The sequence below is a fragment of the Mus pahari genome, chromosome 5 (genome assembly GCF_900095145.1).
Source record: "Mus pahari chromosome 5, PAHARI_EIJ_v1.1, whole genome shotgun sequence".
NCBI classification, from domain to species: Eukaryota; Metazoa; Chordata; class Mammalia; order Rodentia; family Muridae; genus Mus; species Mus pahari.
Window position 1 is genome coordinate 71,176,509 of NC_034594.1, and position 17,319 is coordinate 71,193,827.

The following is a 17,319-nucleotide window of genomic DNA, read 5'->3' on the forward strand; positions in this document are numbered from 1 at the left end:
AAAAAAAAAAAAAAAAAAAAAAAAAAAAAAAAAAAAAAAAAAAAAGGAAAAACATAATTAACAATCTCACTGAATTGTAATAAAGTAAAAAATACGTATCTAATAAGTAGTTATTTGAAAAAAAAGGGGGGGAGAAATTGATTTAAAATCATGACTGGATAGTCCAGAAAATAACTTTTGGGCCGTTCTGATGTCAGGGACCTTTCTTGATGCAGCTCCCTTCACTCCAGAAGCCTTTTTGCAAGAGTCCTTGAGTGTTCATTCTCCTTTGTGCTCCTGCATTGGATCGCTGGCATGCCTCACCAAGTCAGACCATGGACACCAGCTCTGCAGGGGACAGACTCTGGGCACTAAGGACTTGTTGGAGTGGCGGAGAATGGAAGAGATGCCCCTGCCGATGGGAAGCTCATGAGTAAGATGGGGTCAGGAGACTGACCATGAGGTAGATGAAGAGGAGGAGGAAGGTGGGAAGGAAGAGGATGGAGATGAAGATGAAGATGCTGAAGCAGCTACAGGCTCATGGGCAGCTGAGGGTGACCAAGAAGCAAAGCACTTATGAGGATGACTACTAGACAGCCAAAAAAGGAATGTTAGATTTAAAAAGGTCAGTATGACCTAGCCAGCGCTTCACTGCCGATCTCAGAATCCCCTTTGATTGGAGAGGCCAACCCAACCGCCTTCTGTAGGGCTCAGTGCTGGCCCTGTTGACCAGGCTGAATTCGTAACAGGAAGAAAACAACAACAACAACATCATCAACAACAACAACAACTTCCAAGGATCTGATGCTCTCTTCTGAACTCAGCTAACACTAGGTATACACATGGAGCACATGCATGCAGTCAAAACAGTTATATACATAAATAAAAATAAATGCACCTAAAAAGCATTTTAAGAGGAAATTTTGTATTCTCCAATTTACATTTTATATTTTTGCAAGTATTGTTTGGTGGCAGCCACTATTTTTTGAAACAAGGTTTCTTTGTGTAACAGCTGTGGCTGCCCTGGAACTCACCTCTCCCTCCCAAGTGTTGTGATTAAAGCCTTGTACAGCCTCTGCCCAGCGCATAAGCCACTTTTGATGATACAAAGTAACCAACCCCAACCTTAGGAGCATTCTAAGTCCTTCCTCTCTCTCGACTTGCTTGCTTCCTTCCTTCCTTTCTTTTGGATTTATTTTATATATACGAGTACACTGTCACTCTCATCAGACACACCAGAAGAGGGCATCAGATCCCATGAGCTACCATGTGGTGGCTGGGAATTGAACTCAGGACCTCTGGAAGAGCAGTCAGTGCTCTTAATTGCTGAGCCAGCTCTTCACCCCCCCCTTCCTTTGGCCCTTTTGAGACAAGGTCTCTCTCTACATAGCCCTGGTTGTCCTGGAACTCACTTTGAAGATCAAGTTGGCCTCAATCTTGTAGAGATCTGTCTGCCTCTGCTTCCAAGAGCTAGACTCAAAGACGTGCACCACCACACCTAGCTCCGTGTCTTCACTTCTTATTTTCTTTGTGGTATAATCCATTATAATTTCAAAGAAGGAAAAGGAGACCTTGAAGAAAAGAAAGCAAAACACCACCAACAAAATCATATTCTGAGTACTCTGTGACTTTTTTTTTTTTGGTGCACCTGTCTAGCTGTGCTATATTTAGTTGGTTTGTACGAAATCATGAAAAAGGCCAAACGTATTTTCTTATTTTGTATATGAAATTACTGTTTATTTATTTATTGGTCTGTTTGATGTATGTGTGAAGCAATCTCCAAAAATAAACTATAGATTATTTTCTTTCCTTTTAAAAGTATTTATTTTTATTTTAAGTGTGTGATTATATCCCTGTGTGTGTGTGTGTGTGTGTGTGTGTGTGTGTATGTGTGCACTGTGTGGATGGATACCTGGTGACCACAGAGGCTCGAAGGGGGTGCTGAATGCCCTAAATTTGGAGTTACAGGTGGTTGTGAGCTGACACATGGGTTCTGGGAATGGAACCTGGATCCTCTGCAAGAGCAGTAAGTGAATTTAACCTCTCCAGCTTCAATAAACCAGACTTTTATTTTAGTGGGGAAAACCCCCCCACTGTACTGGCTGGTTTTGTGTGTCAATTTGACACAAGCTGGAATTATCATAGAGAAAGGAGCCTCCCTTGAGGAAATGCCTCCATGAGATCCAGTTGTTAAGAATTTTCTCAATTAGTGGTCAAGTAGGGAGGGCCCATGATGGGTGACGCCATCCTTGGACTGGTAGTCCTGGGTTCTGTAAGAAAGCAAGCTGAACAAGCCAGGGGAAGCAAGCCAGTAAGTAACATCCCTCCATGGCCTCTGCATCAGCTACTGACGTGCTTGAGTTCCAGTCCTGACCTCCTTTGGTGATGAACAGCAATGTGGAAGTTTAAGCTGAATAAGTTCTTTCTTCCCCAATTTGCTTCTTGGTCATGATGTTGTGTGTAGGAATAGAAACTCTGACTAAGACACCCACCAAAATAATAACTTACAAGAGTTAATAGAAGCTTTAAAAAAATGACATCTAAGAGACATCAAAATTACATAAAAAGCTAATAAATACTAGAAAATTAGTACATCAGAGCTTAAGATCACTTCTGAAAACCATCTCCTACGATCTTCTTTCTTCAGCTTTGCTCCTGCCCTCTATCAGTTTAGGAGATAGTTTTGCTATATAAAATTCATTAGTTTGTTTTTAATATAAACAATAAAGAGAGAAATTTACATTATATCAAAACTCCCATTTGCCCCCGTGCACAAATGTAGGGGATATTCCGCTTGGTGTTCATGCAGGTCCCCCAACAACTGGAGCAGGGGCTGTCCCTGACTCTGTTGCTTGTCTGTGGATCCCGTCCCCCTAACTGGGCAACCTTGTCTGGCCTCAGTAGGAGAGGATGTTCCTAATCCTGCAGTGACTTGATGTGCCAAGGTGGGAAAATACCCAGGGGGGTCCTCCCCTCTTCTCAGAGGAGAAGAGGAGGGACCATATGAGGGAGGGAGGGGAGGAGAGGGGGGCTTCCATCATGATGTGGAGTGAATGGATAAATAAATTAATGAAAACAAAACAAAATAAAAAAAAGCTCTTTCATTTGTAAAAGCACTTTATTTTCGCAACTGTATTACCACCCATTTTTCCCTTGAGTGGCTTTCTTTATATTAACCCTGGTGCCTAAGTCCATATTAAAAATATCTTCATTATACCAACTAGCACTAAAATTCCCGTCAGTGTTGAAGCCCCAAATCCCAGTTTGGCCTGTGAGCTGAGGTCCCTAAAAGTATAGGAGAATATTTCAGGTGGATAACAGTACACAGCTATGCCCAGATCCCTCACTGGTCACATTTGGGGGGGGGTCAACCCTACTAAGCACAGCTTGAGTGTCACACTTGTACTGTTTCTTTAAGCCTAGACAACCTCACCATGATCAATTTGAGATTTTAACTGCTTAGCACTATGGGAGGGGAAAAAAAAATCAAACCAATGTCTAACTTAAAATTGACAATGGGACCTGGAGAGATGGCTCAGCCATTAAGTGCATACTGCTCTTGTAGAGGATCAGAGTTAGGTTCCAGTACCCACACGAGGTGGCTCACATGGCCTATAACTCCAGCACCAGATGATCCAGTGCTTTCTTCTGGCTTCTATAGGTATCCACAGGAACATGCACGGAAATCTCTCTCTCTCTCTCTCTCTCTCTCTCTCTCTCTCTCTCTCTCTCTCTCTCTCTCACACACACACACACAGAAATAAAATCTTTTAGAAACCTGACAAGTTATAAATGCAAGTGAAAGATTTACACATATATTTTTTAAAATCCATCTTTGTATATGATTATGTATGCATTGTCTCATGTGTATATACCCACATATAGATATACTCACATGCATAATTAGAATAAATCTTTAAAAATAACCTTACTAGGAAATAATTTACCTCCAGCTATTCTCAATAATGCTTTCATTCTTGCCAGTTTTGTTCTTTTCTTTCCTGAAATGAAGGGTGGCCCTGCTTCTAGAGCCAATTTCTCAGTGATCTTAAGCTGCACATCACAATTTGCCAATATAATACACATCAAAAGGAACATCCTTAGAGTCTCTTCATTATTGTCATGTTACTGGAAAAACTGGGATGCCTTCATTGACTTCTTAGGTTCATTAAAAAGAATTTATAAAATTCTTTCTCATCAATTCATTAGTTAATTAATTAATTTAATTTAATTACAAATTCATGGGGCTGGAGAAATGGCTCAGTGGTTAAGAGCACTGGCTGCTCTTCCAGAGGTTCTGAGTTCAATTCCCAGCAATCACATGGTGGCTCACAACTATCTGTAATGGGATCCGATGCCCTCTTCTGGTGTGTCTGAAGACAGCGACTGTGTACTCACATAAAATAAATAAATCTTTAAAAAAAATTCATAAAAGAACAGTGGACTCAGAGGAAATCTCTAAGACAATTTTATTAGAGTTTAAGAGAAAAGTCCCTGTTTTCTGATAGTTTCTAACTGGCCAAGGACCCCAAGGAGGGAATCTGACTTCCCTGGTATGAAGCTGACAAGTTCAAACATGGGGTGGGCTGTGAGGGTGGGAGGCAAAGGCCTGGGCTGGCTTTGGTGCTCTAGGGGAACAGCTTGCCCAGGTCAAGCTGTACCATCTCTGCCAGAGCTGAAAGGCTTCAAATTTTCTCTCTGTGACCCTTCACCCAAGGAAGACTTGACTTGTGAGCGTGAGTCTATGCGGGAACACCGTATTCCCGGACAATCCCTGTCCCTGGAACTTCCTGAACGGGACATTTGGGCAGTGGTATGGGGGGAGGTCCTGCTCTTTGACTGAGGTCTCTATGGAAACCCAGAGATGTCTCAGAAAAGGATGCCTTTAATGTGTGACAGCCCTGTCCCCTTCATAGCTCTCAGTTTACCCTATGTACAATGGGAATGTCTTGATGGTATCTGGAGCCTCTTTGGGTCCTGCTCTGTTTCCAGGCTGGGGAGTGGGACCAGGCTCCCAGCAGGCTGAATTCACAGCTCTTGTGGTCCTAGACTTTGGGAAACGATCCAAATATACAGAGAAAGTCTCTCTTGTGCCTGTTCAGTCCAAGCGGACGCGTGGCTCCCCGCACCTGCTTCTCCTTGGGTACAATCGCCCTTTGAGTGCAGAGCTGGGGTCTTTTAGGAGACAGGAAGCTGCTCAGAAGCCCCAGAGAGAGTAGTGGGTGAACAGGACAGTGTGCATCACGGAGCTTGTGACCCGGACTGTGCTTGGCAGACCCAGAGGACCTAAGGCTTGGCTCTAGTTGTGGTCAGCACAGTCCCCCGTGGTCCACGGAGCCTGATACTGCTTTCCGTGAGTGACTGTCCTCTACTTCTCTATCCTGTGCTCCAATCTGTGAGGTCATACTAGGTTCCTGCTGAGACTTGATCTTTCTCCAGGTGCTATGCCAGGATGCCTCCTCTTGCTGTTCTGAACTAGTTTCTTCTGTATGGCTCTTGGTAGGCTGGTCAGGAGAGGCTGGTGTGGGCTGTGGGTTTGGCTGTGTCCTGGCTTGGGGGGCCTGACCATGAGCTGTTAGGCTGGCGGTGGTTTGGCCTAGATGGCAATGGGCTCTAATGGTACATGTCCCGCAGGTAAAGCAGACCCTGCTCTGTTTCCCCATTGATCCCACCTCAGCTATATACACTCACTTTCTGGTCTGCCATGGTGCCAATCAGACAGCGGTCTCTGGCAGATTCGGTTCATGCCCCCAACATACCCCTAATTGATCTTCCTGTGTGGGAGGTTAAATGGGGGAGAAAACATTCTCTGGGTCTGCCTGGCCATCCTCCGGTGGCTTCAGTTCCATGTGGAAGTATTTTCTAGCCCACCAATGGGGATGCATGGGGAAGGGGGTGGCAGTATGGATAAGAAGCGGTAAGGTGCTCATAAGCAGGGTTCTGATCGCACAGACTGACTGATCCCTACTTGAGCTTTGGCTTGTGGGTGAGGTTAGGAAATGGCTACTGGGGCAGGGTACAGAGTGGGAGACAGGACAGTAGATGACCATGAGGGGAGGGCTTTGCCCTTCCTTGTTCATGGCATCCTCTCGGTTCTGGAATTCTGTCCACCCATGCTCCACCTTCTCAGCCTCACACTGACCCTGCTCTGACAGGGAGGAATCCACTTAGGGCTAAGCCAGGGCTTTTCTGCTCTTCTTGGCTTTCCTGTTTCTGCCTTTTGATCGACCCCGTCCCCTGGTAATCTCTCTGGCGCTTATGAGAGCCACTTGGGGTATGTATGCTGCAGGTAAGGGCTGTTTTGCTGTTCATCTCCAAACCCCTAGGCAACCTAGGGGTTCAGTGGGTGTATCTCCTGTGTGTGAAGCTATTCTCCTCGGAGATTGCTGGAGCTCCCTTCTGCTTCCATGTGGGTAGGTGTCAGGGCTCATCTGCCCCTGCTGTGTGATGTCTGGTCTCATATACCATAGTTGTGTACATTGAATACCTCTCCCGAACTTTTTTTTTTTCTTTTGTCTGATTTTGTCCAGAACTCTTGTTGGGCGAGTTCTGTGTCGATGAATGTCCAGGACACACCAGCTGGCAGGACATGGTTTCTCTGCCCAGCTCCCCAGCACTAGCCAGCCTGGCAAAGGAGCAGCTTAGAAAGGAGGGAGGAGCCATTTCCATAGACATTTGGGGTACAGTGGCAGTGAGGGGCCTGGGGATGGGTTGTGAGAAATCTGGGCTGAGGCAGATAGAAAGCGCCATTAAGATGATCAGGTGGGCATGGGTCATGCCTGTGGCCATGTAAACTTGTGGAGCCTCCTTCCCAACAGACTCCCTGGTGCCTTGCTCCTACCGGAAGGGCATGGGGCCCACGCATGTTCCCAGGAGAACCGTGCTCTTCCAGCGGGAAAGGACGGGCCTGACCTACCGTGTGCCTGCGCTGCTCTGTGTGCCTCCCAGGCCTACCCTGCTGGCCTTCGCGGAACAGAGACTTAGCCCTGATGACTCCCATGCCCACCGCCTGGTGCTACGGAGGGGCACGCTGACCAGGGGCTCGGTGCGGGTGAGTGTTGGGTGCAGAGGAAACTGAGTCCAGCTCTATCGATTGTGGGCTTCAGAAGTCCTGACCATCTGCTTCTCTTCCCTCAGTGGGGCGCCCTGAGCGTACTGGAGACTGCAGTACTGGAGGAGCACAGGTCTATGAACCCTTGCCCGGTGCTGGATGAGCACTCCGGGACCATCTTCCTCTTCTTCATTGCTGTGCTGGGCCACACACCGGAGGCTGTGCAAATCGCCACTGGCAAGAACGCTGCTCGCCTCTGCTGTGTGACCAGCTGTGACGCTGGCCTCACCTGGGGCAGTGTGCGAGATCTCACTGAGGAAGCCATTGGTGCTGCATTGCAGGGTAGGTGACATCTGATGTGTGGGATGGGCTGCTGGGGTGTGTTGGAGGGGTAGAGTGGGTAGTGACTGGACGCGGAAAGATGGGTGTGAACTCTAGTGGACTTGGGCTTGTCCCTCGCATAAGTCAACCAACCATTTGGTGGACCATTCTGCCTCTTTTATCCTCAGCTTCCTACCCCACCTCCCCTGAGCACAATGACCTCCTAACACCGTTGGCAGGACTGTCTGGTATTTCCCACGCACCTTTAGTGCCAGGCCAATAGGTGTTGGCCAGCTTCTTTACACTACCTGTTGGCAGGGCTGTTAACTTAAGCCCACTAGAGGCGCTCCTTGTCTGTGACGAGGGCTGAATCTTTTATTTCCAAACCCATCTTTTTACCTTTTCCTTTTGCTTTTTTGTCTCCTCCTCATCCAGCTCTGATCTCTGGGATACAGTCTCTTTTTTCCATCTCTGCAGTCCCTACTCCCCAGGGACTGACAGTCTACAGCTCTCCCCCACCTCCCTGAGCCCTCTGTGCCCCTAGGGGCAACAGGACTGGCACTTGAGTGCCACATAGAGGGATGTGGCAGGTTCTGGGAGGAGGATGAGGAAACAGGGCTGTCTTAGTTAGGGTTTCTATTACTATGACCAAAAAGCAAGTTGGGGAGCAAAAGGTTTATTTGGCTTACACTTCCAGATCATAGTCCCTCATTGGAGGATGTCGGGACGGGGACTCAATCGGGGCTGGAACCCGGAGGCAGGAGCTGATGCAGAAGCCATTGGCTTGCTTTCCATGTTTTCCTCAGCTTGCTTTCTTATAGAACTCAGGATCACCAGCCCAGGGATGGCACCACTCGTCATGGGCTGAGCCCTCTCCCAATGATCACTAGTTGAGAACATGCCTTACAGCTGGGTCTCTTGGAGGCTCCTTCCTCTCTGATGACTCTAGCTTGTGTCAGTTTGACACACCAAACCAGCCAGCACAAGGGTTCATCCGCGGCCTCCTCCCTCCACTGCTCCTGTGTGGCATCTGCTTCAGAAGTTGAGCTCTGATGGTGATCATCCAGCCTCTGGTGGCCAGTGGCTGCGGAGTGGCTCAGTGGTAGATGACTTGTTTGGTTTGACTTCTGGGCTTAGCATCCCAAGACAAACAAAGCAAAACACTTGACCCAGGGGCTGGAGCGATGCCTCCGAGGTTAAGAGCTTGTATGATTTACAGCTCTTGTAAAGAACTGTAGAGTTCAGTCCCCTGACCTTGGATTGGGTGGCTCACAATTAACTGTAACTCCGGTTCCAGGGTATCTGTCACCTGTAGCCTCTATGGGTACCTGCATTCATGAGGATGCCTTCCACATGCCCATAGTTACAACTATGTCTTTTTTAAAAACTAAGAAGGCACTTGCCCTAGCAGACCTCTAGGATTCTGAAGACAGCCATGATAAGCTCCCCTAGTCTGGGTGCATTCCTGGTCCGATATACGGAGCCAGTCAGCTCTCCTAACCCAAAGGTCTGGCTCCTTCTCTCTGTAGACTGGGCCACCTTTGCCGTGGGTCCAGGTCATGGAGTTCAGCTGCGCTCGGGTCGCCTGCTTGTTCCCGCTTACACCTATCATGTGGACCGACGGGAGTGTTTTGGCAAGATCTGCTGGACCAGTCCCCACTCCTTGGCTTTCTACAGTGATGATCATGGAATCTCCTGGCATTGTGGAGGCCTTGTGCCCAACCTACGCTCTGGAGAGTGCCAACTGGCTGCGGTGGACGGAGACTTTCTCTACTGTAATGCCCGGAGCCCTCTGGGTAACCGTGTGCAGGCACTGAGTGCTGATGAAGGCACTTCCTTCCTACCAGGGGAGTTGGTGCCTACATTGGCGGAGACGGCTCGTGGCTGCCAGGGTAGCATTGTGGGCTTCCTAGCTCCACCCTCCATTGAGCCTCAGGATGACCGGTGGCTAGGGAGTCCTAGGAACACCCCACGTTCCCCATGCTTTGATCTCAGAGTACAGGAGTCTTCACGGGAAAGTGCCAGAGGTCTTGTTGAACGTTGGGTGCCCAGGTTGCCTCTCTGCTACCCACAGTCCCGGAGCCCAGAGAATCGTGGCCTAGACCCCAGGCCAGATGGAGATAAGACATCCTGGACTCCGGAACGTCCCATGTCTTCTGCTTCCATGCTTCAGAGCTCCACATGGTTGTTGTATTCTCACCCAGCAGGGCGTAGAGCTCGGCTCCACATGGGAATCTACCTGAGCCGATCCCCCTTGGACCCCCACAGCTGGACAGAGCCCTGGGTGATCTATGAGGGCCCCAGTGGCTACTCTGACCTTGCTTTTCTTGGGCCTGTGCCTGGGGCATCCCTGGCTTTTGCCTGTCTGTTTGAGAGCGGGACCAGGGCTTCCTATGAAGACATTTCTTTTTGCTTGTTCTCACTGGAGGATGTCCTGGAGAATGTGCCCACTGGCTTAGAGATGCCAAGTCTCAGGGATAAGCCTCAGGGGCATTGCTGGCCCTCTTGATGGCCTGGCCCTCTGGCAGGCACCTGAGAAGGAAGGGTAGACTATATAGAGGAGGTTTGGGGCAGGTCAGCATGATGCTAGGATGGAGAGAGCTCTGTCCCCTCATGGATGATGGTGGTGACTCACCCGGGAGCCAGCTGCTTTCTGAGTGCGAATGAGAAATAAAAAGGCTGCGCTGTGACTTTTCTTTCCACATCAAAGCTTGGGTGCCAGTGCTTTAGCTCACTGGTCTGATCACCATGCAAATCTCCCACTGGCACCTTGCTCAGCTTTCATATCCCAAGGGTGCCTGGGGGGAAGGCAACAGGGACAGTGGACATCACTGCACTGCTTTCCACAGCCCTGTGTGCCAACCTCAGCCAATTTGAAACGTGCTGATGTCTGGGGTCTGTTCACTTTCTGAATTTCCAGCAGGAGAAGCAGGTTGGGGAGCTAGCCTCCCCAGCTAGAGGGGACAGAACTTGACTAGAGCAGGGGTTTACCTCCTAGGACCTGTTCCACGTGCCCACTTCTTTACCCTTCTCTAGAGAGGGCTCTTGTCCTGTCAGAGTTGTTCTCTCCGTTCTCTTGCTTTTGCTTTTTCAAGACAGGGTTTCTCTGTGTAGCCCTGGCTGTCCTGGAACTCACTCTGTAGATCAGGCTGACCTTGAACTCAAAGCTCCATCTGCCTCTGCTTCTCACATGCTGTGATTAAAGGCATGTACTACCACTGCCTGGTACCCTTTTGTATTTCGTATTAAAGTCCTAATGTCTGATTATAAAAACAGTTTGTGTGGGCTGGAGTGATGGCTTACTCAGTAAAGCACTTGCCATGGAATCAGGGAAATCTGAGTTTCGTTTTTAGCATCCCATAAAAATCCCGATTTGGCCAGGCATGGTGGTGCATGCCTTTAATCCCAGCACTTGGGAGGCAGAGGCAGGCGGATTTCTGAGTTCGAGGCCAGCCTGGTCTACAGAGTGAGTTCTAGGACAGCCAGGACTACCCAGAGAAACCCTGTCTCAAAAAAAAAAAAAAAAAATCCCGATTTGATGGTATACTTGTAATCTCAGCATGGAGAGGCAGAGATAAGAAATCCCCCAAGACTCTCTGAACAGACAGCTTGGCCTAACTGGCATATCCCAGGTCTCAGTGAGAGACCCTGCCTCAAAATACAAAGAAAGAAGTTCTGAAGAATGACTCAGCGGTGACCTCTGACCTCCGGAAGTATATGATACACACCCATGCACACACACTTCCTTACAAAATAAAAAACAAAACAAAACCCCAACAGGCATATGCCCATTTTAGAAAAGTTAGACGATTTAGAAAGCTATACACTTTTTAAAAAATGACTTAAAGAAAAATCTTTACTGCTCTGGGTACTATACCTATTAAACCACTGTGTTCTTTGGCCAAGCCTTGGGGTAGACACTGTTTTGAAGTGGGTCCTGTTATCACCACATCACCAGCTGACAGGGACTCTGAGGGAGGGTCACCTGACTGTGGCCCCGAAGGGTAGGGTAGGGAAGGAGGATGTGCTTAGGCTTAGGGCAGGGTCCTGTTTCAGTCTGCCTTCACTGTTAGTAGCACTGTGCCACATGGCACAGACTGGGTGAGCTTTAAAGGAAGGAGGTTGATATTGGTTCCTACTTCTGGGGGTCATGGTTGAGCAGCCTTGTCTGATGATGATTGTCTTGATGGTAGATCGTGAGGTAGTTGAAGATAAGAAGAAACTCTGTGTGTGTGTGTGTGTGTGTGTGTATTTTCTGTGTGTTCTATCTATACATCTATCTTTGTATCTATGTATCTACCTGGAGGCTGGAGAGAGCTTAGTGGTCAAGAACATTTGTTTGCTTTTGCATAGTCCTGGATTTCGTTTTCAGCTCCCACATGGCAGCTCACAACAACCCATAAATCCAGTTTCAGGGGATCCAGCTCCCTCTTCTGGCTTCCATAGACACTACATGCAGGTGGTACTAAGGCATACATACAAGCAGGACACCCATCCACATAAAAAGGAACATATCTTTAAAATTTATTATTATTTATTATTACTATGATGATGATGTGTTGGGATGGTATGTGCACATGTGCGTGCCACAGAATGAATGCCTGTAGAGGTCATAGAAGAACTTTGTGGCCACTTTTATGTGGGATCTGGTTATTGAACTCCAATTGCCACGCTTGTCCAACCTGCTGAGCTATCTCACTATCTTACCAGCCCTCTCTCCATATTCTGATAGAGCTACCAGGTTTTATCCCTGGGGGATAGGCTTAAAAGACTGTCTTATCCCCATCACCTCTTTGTTGGGTTTTCTGAGACCCATAGTAGACGATGTCTCCACCCTCTTAGTACCCTACAGTGTGGGGAGGAGGATAAGTGTGTCCCCACAGAAGGCCTTTCCTTCTGCTTTCCCAGCTACAACACCTCTGGCCCCTCATCACCACTCAGAGCATCTGATGTCTCTTGTGTGGTGCACGCTATACCTTGGGCTTACGCTTCCCCTCTTGAGCCCAGGCTTCCCTGGCACTGCTCATTCTGAGTCTCCTGAGTGATATGTAGCTCTCTAGCTTCTGTGATCACCAGCTCCAATATTGCATAGACATGATGTCTGGCAGGTAGAATGGTGCCCACTGAAGACAGCCCTGCCCTGACTCCAGGACCTGTAAAGTGTGATCTTGAAGGCCAAAGGATTTTCAGAAAGCCAAAGGGAAGATGGGTTACCTGAATGGGTCCAGTGTCATGAGAAGGCTGTAATAAAAGGGGCCAAAGTGTAGGGGCTTTGGAACTGGGTTTGCAGACAGGGAAGGAGCTGAACACTTCCCACCGAAGTCTGCAGGAGTCACTCCTCTTGGTCCCTAGTGTTAGCCTATGGACCGGTGTAGTGACAGATACCAGTGTTCAACATGTGCAGTAAGTCTGTTGTTTGGAACACAACTGTGTTTCAGGCTTGTGAAGCAGTGGCCATGAGACACAGTTGTGAGTAGCCAGAAATAGTCACTGTCCATTTTCAGTCTGAGGTCCATTATAGCTCATCATGAATCACAAAGAGGAGGAGTCATCTTCTGCCTTCCTCATCCTTCATCACAGACAAAGAGGAGGGACCATCCCCCTGCCTTCCCTAGCTAGAAGCTATGCACTGAACACAGCTGTTTGTCCCTTCTCATTTCTGTCACCAAATATCAGAGAAAGACAACTTAAAGGAAAGCTTTATGTTGAACCATGGTTTCAGGTTTTGGTCCAAGGTGTCTTAGTTACGGTTTTCCTGCTGTGAGCAGACTCCACGACCAAGGCAACTCTCTTAAGGACAATATTGGAGCTGGCTTACAGGTTCAGAGGTTTAGTCTTCTTTGGGTGTGTCAAGGGAGTGGCTGTGGTCACTTGAAATTTCCTGTGTCTTTGAGCAGAGTAAACCAAAGGAAAACCACAGGGGAGCACATTGTATTAAACCACTGAACCGAAGAAGCTGGGCAACCCAGTCAACCTGGGAGCCAAAGCACAAGAAAGGGGCAATAGGGCTGCCCTTCAGAGAGGTCAGCGAGAAAATGACTATCAACCCAAGGGTCCCATGCAGTGAAACCCTCAATATGGAAGGTAAAGGCCTATGTCTGCAAGCCCAGAACTCCTGGAGGATGAATTTAAACAAGAGGATCAAGGCTAGCCTGGGCGACATAGTGAAAATCTACCCTAAAAATAAATCAAGAAAAAATATCTCTTCAAATAAACAACAACATCAACAACAACATCATCATCAACAACAAAGGACTGGAATTAAAAAAGAAAATCTAACATCGAAGCAAGATGCAGTGAGGAGGAATGGGAGGCAAACAGAAGGGAGGTATCCTGAGAGTTCCCGAAGTCCAAAAAGCTGATAGTTCTAATTTGTATAAGCTATTGACATAACTTACCATGTCAGCAGACATGGCTGAAGGTGGTTTGATCCCTGTATGGAGAGGTGACAATTGGGAAGAGAGAAAGATCAACTTAACCATGCAAGGAACAGGAAGTTAAATACTGATCAGGGAAGGTAAAGGCAGGAAGTGGATGCAGAGGTTAAATCAATGAAACCCAAACATACCCCTATTACTTTAAACACACTGACATGCCAATTAAACATACCCATATTACTCTAAACACACACTGACATGCCAATTAAAAGGACAAATTGGTTCCACTGGCGAAACCAAAACAGACACTGAAGATCCAAACAGCCACATGCCAACCACAGCGGAGGGAGACAGACACAGAGAAGACTGTGACAGACACTTGGACACTCAGAGTGCAGGAAGAGACCTCTGCCAGTGGAGAAGAAAGCATTCAGAAGAAAGTGACAGCAGCTGTAAATTTGTATTCTGCTAATGTTAGGCTCCAAAGTTGAAAGCAAAATTGTATCAATTCATAGGAACAAACAGGCCGACTCTCAGTTGTGACTGAACGGTCTCTCCCTGTAACTGACAGGGCAAGCAGGCCAAAGGACAGTCACCTCAGAAGGGCGCATAGCCATGCCAAATCAAATAAGCAAGTACAACCAGTGGGCTCTATTCCTAGCGCAAAGGGGTCTGTGCCTCATTCTGAGCTTGGGTCAGAGCTTGAATCTCTCATTTGGATGCAAGTGGTGTAGTGGATAAGCAGAAAATAATCTGGAGCAGTATTTTGATTTTAAAGAAAGTGCTGATTTGGGAGGGATTTTTGTCAAATTGTGTTTTTACAATTTTTTTAAATGGAGCTTTTTTGTAAAGTGATATAAGATTGGTTCTGCTACATTCAGTTTCTATAAAAGTGGTTCTAAAATATTGTATTGTCAATCATCTCATGATTATTCTACTGTACACATTACTGACTTTGTATGTAATACTTAGAAGAAAATATAATTTATTTGAACATGAAAAATGATGCTTTTCTTGTCTTTAACCCTTTGATAGATACTGTATTTCCTTTATTTTTCTCATAGGAACAAGAACAGACTTGCTACACACACACACACACACACACACACACACACACACACGCATATGTATACATATGTGGTGGTATACACCTGCAATCCCAACACTTGGGATTTAAAGCAGGGAGATTACAAATTCAAGGCTGTCCCCCTGGATGGCTCTTTAGACATACTATACAGAACATTGATCTTGAAAGGTGCGCCCCTCTGGACTCTGAATTAGGCACAGACCACACCCAAACACCAATTTCCAAGCACAAACCAAATGCAAAGGAACCCTTTCTTTATTAAACAGGGTGAGAGACAGGCAGCCGAATCAAAGCAGGGCAGTAACTGTTGCAAGCGGCTTTTCAAGGGTTAATTTTAAGAAGGAAAGATGTAGGTCTGTGTTAGAATGAGCCAGGACTTAATGGTAAGCTCTGCTTGGGTATTTTAATTAGGTTAGTCAAAAATAATGAATTCTGATTCTTGAACCTTGGTGTTTTGATAGTTGGACCTTGGTGGTCAGCCTCAGGAATGAGTCAGTGGCCAAATAAGGGACTAGACCTTGGTGTATGTAGCTTTAGGGATGTCATCTCATGGTTTAGCAAGGAGGAGAGAGGTAAAAGATGGAAGAACAGCGGGAGCCTTGTTTGGGATGCTTGGGTCTGTGCACTAGAGGCTTTCAGACCTCACCAGGGGTCAGAGGAAGCAGGGCTGCGGGAACTCTTCCTCCATTCTAGAAGGAGCGTGGAACCACACGGGAACACATTTCAGGTTCCTAGAAAAAGTATTCTTCTGCCATGTAATCCAGTGATTATGCTTCTCAGTATTTACCTAAAATTGTTGAAAACTTGTGTCCTCATGTAAACCTAAACATGTATAGCACCTTTATTAACAATTGATGAAACTTGTAGGCAACTGTTAACCCTAACCAAAACACACGCAACCCTGATCCTAACCCTAACCCCAACCTAAACAAACCCAACCCTAACCCTAACCCTAACCCTAACCCCAACCTTAACCCTAACCCTAACCCCAACCCCAATCCCAACCCTAACCCTAACCCACCTTTTCCATCCAGAGAACGGATGAATACACCAATTGCAGCCATCCAGATGGCAGACTATTAACCGACACTAAAAAAGAGGTGCATCTCTGTGAAATGTTGTCCTGCAGTCATGGCCCCTGACCACTGGAGCTCTTAGCAGATGTGATCACCTATGTGACGTCTGCAGAAAAGTAGGCCCATTAGTTTTCCTTCATCCAGGAGAGGAAGGTGCTTTACCCCTCCCTCAGGATATATAAACTGCTAATTCTTCCTGAGAAAGATATTTTCTTCAGCACTGTAGTTGTTTATAACTTGCCATGTTCTTGACAAGTCAACCGGGCAGTGGTAGCACACACCTTTAATCCCATCACTCAGGAGGCAGAGGCAGGCGGATCTCTATGAGTTGAAGCCAGCCTGGTCTACAGAGTTCTGGGACAGCCAGGGTTACACAGAAAAACCCTATCAAAAACAAAAAACAAAAATCAAACAAAAAAGAACTTTGAAGTCATTGGTTCACCAAGCTAGAGTGAAATAGTTTTCTTGATTTGGGGGTGAAAAGATGTTTGTTCATTTAAAAAAAAGTTCACCCAACAGCTAGCTATTAAGCTTAAGAAAAGGCAGTGATGAAATTCAAATGCATATTATGAGGAGAGGCCATATGGAAAGACTTACTGTGTGACCCCAACCATATGGCTTTCTGGAAAGGGCAAAGCCAAGGGGTGAAGGGGTCAGGCTTGAATGAGGGGTGTGTGGACACAAACACAGAACTCGGACTGTCACCAAAGAGAATCTTGGGCATTTTCTGTGACCTGATATCCAGGTTCTTTGTGTCTTGAACCAATAGTTGAATAAGATATGGACATGCAGTAGATAAATTATAGGTGTTTTAAAACACAGAATGGGAGGCAGAGGCAGGCAGATTGCTGAGTTCGAGGCCAGCCTGGTCTACAGAGTTCCAGGACAGCCAGGGCTACACAGAGAAACCCTGTCTCAAAAAACCAAAACAAAAAAACAAAAAACAAAAAACAAAAACAAAACAAGCAAACAAACAAAAAACAGAGAATGAAGTATAGGTATATACTCCCACAGAGCGGGAGTGGGCTTGAGCAAGCAAAAGGCTCAAGAACCATTTTCAGGTCCAGGTGTGTGGATTATATGATTATTGATTAACTCTGAGTCACCAATAATGAATTGGTGTCACATTAAGGAAAGAAAGAGAAGCATTTCCCTTGGAGTCATTTAACCAAGGGAGTCCAGATTAGAATTTGTTACTTCATGCTCCTTTTATCTTCTGCCCTCTGTCTGTCTGTCTGTCTGTCTGTCTGTCTGTCTGTCTGTCTGTCTGTTGTATGAGTCTGAATCTCTACCTGAAGGTTGTCTTGTGAATCTGTCCCTGTGTCTCTGTCTCCTGTTCTGTGTGTGTCATGGCTGTCTGTGTCTGTGAGTGGAGTCTGTCTGTTGTATGAATTATGCATGTGTGTGTGTATATGGTGTGTGTGTGTG

General features: G+C 46.7%; 1 protein-coding gene across 1 annotated transcript; it reads left to right on the plus strand.

Moving 5' to 3' along the window:
- The first annotated feature begins 5,245 nt into the window (after positions 1–5,245).
- On the plus strand, positions 5,246–10,012 carry Neu4 (neuraminidase 4). The gene is made up of 4 exons (XM_021199302.1): positions 5,246–5,332; positions 6,798–7,030; positions 7,117–7,372; positions 8,881–10,012. Exons 2-4 carry the CDS (start codon positions 6,830–6,832, stop codon positions 9,858–9,860), a joined length of 1,437 nt encoding a protein of 478 aa, XP_021054961.1. The 5' UTR covers positions 5,246–5,332; positions 6,798–6,829; the 3' UTR covers positions 9,861–10,012.
- Positions 10,013–17,319: the final 7,307 nt, after the last annotated feature.

What these genes read in the sequence shown, in the direction of transcription:
- Neu4 (XM_021199302.1), top strand. Translation starts at nt 6,830, where the DNA reads ATGGGGCCCACGCATGTTCCCAGGAGAACCGTGCTCTTCCAGCGGGAA. An exon ending in TGACCAGGGGCTCGGTGCGG is followed by an intron (nt 7,031 to 7,116) that starts GTGAGTGTTGGG and finishes CTCTTCCCTCAG; the next exon opens with TGGGGCGCCCTGAGCGTACT. An exon ending in CATTGGTGCTGCATTGCAGG is followed by an intron (nt 7,373 to 8,880) that starts GTAGGTGACATC and finishes TTCTCTCTGTAG; the next exon opens with ACTGGGCCACCTTTGCCGTG.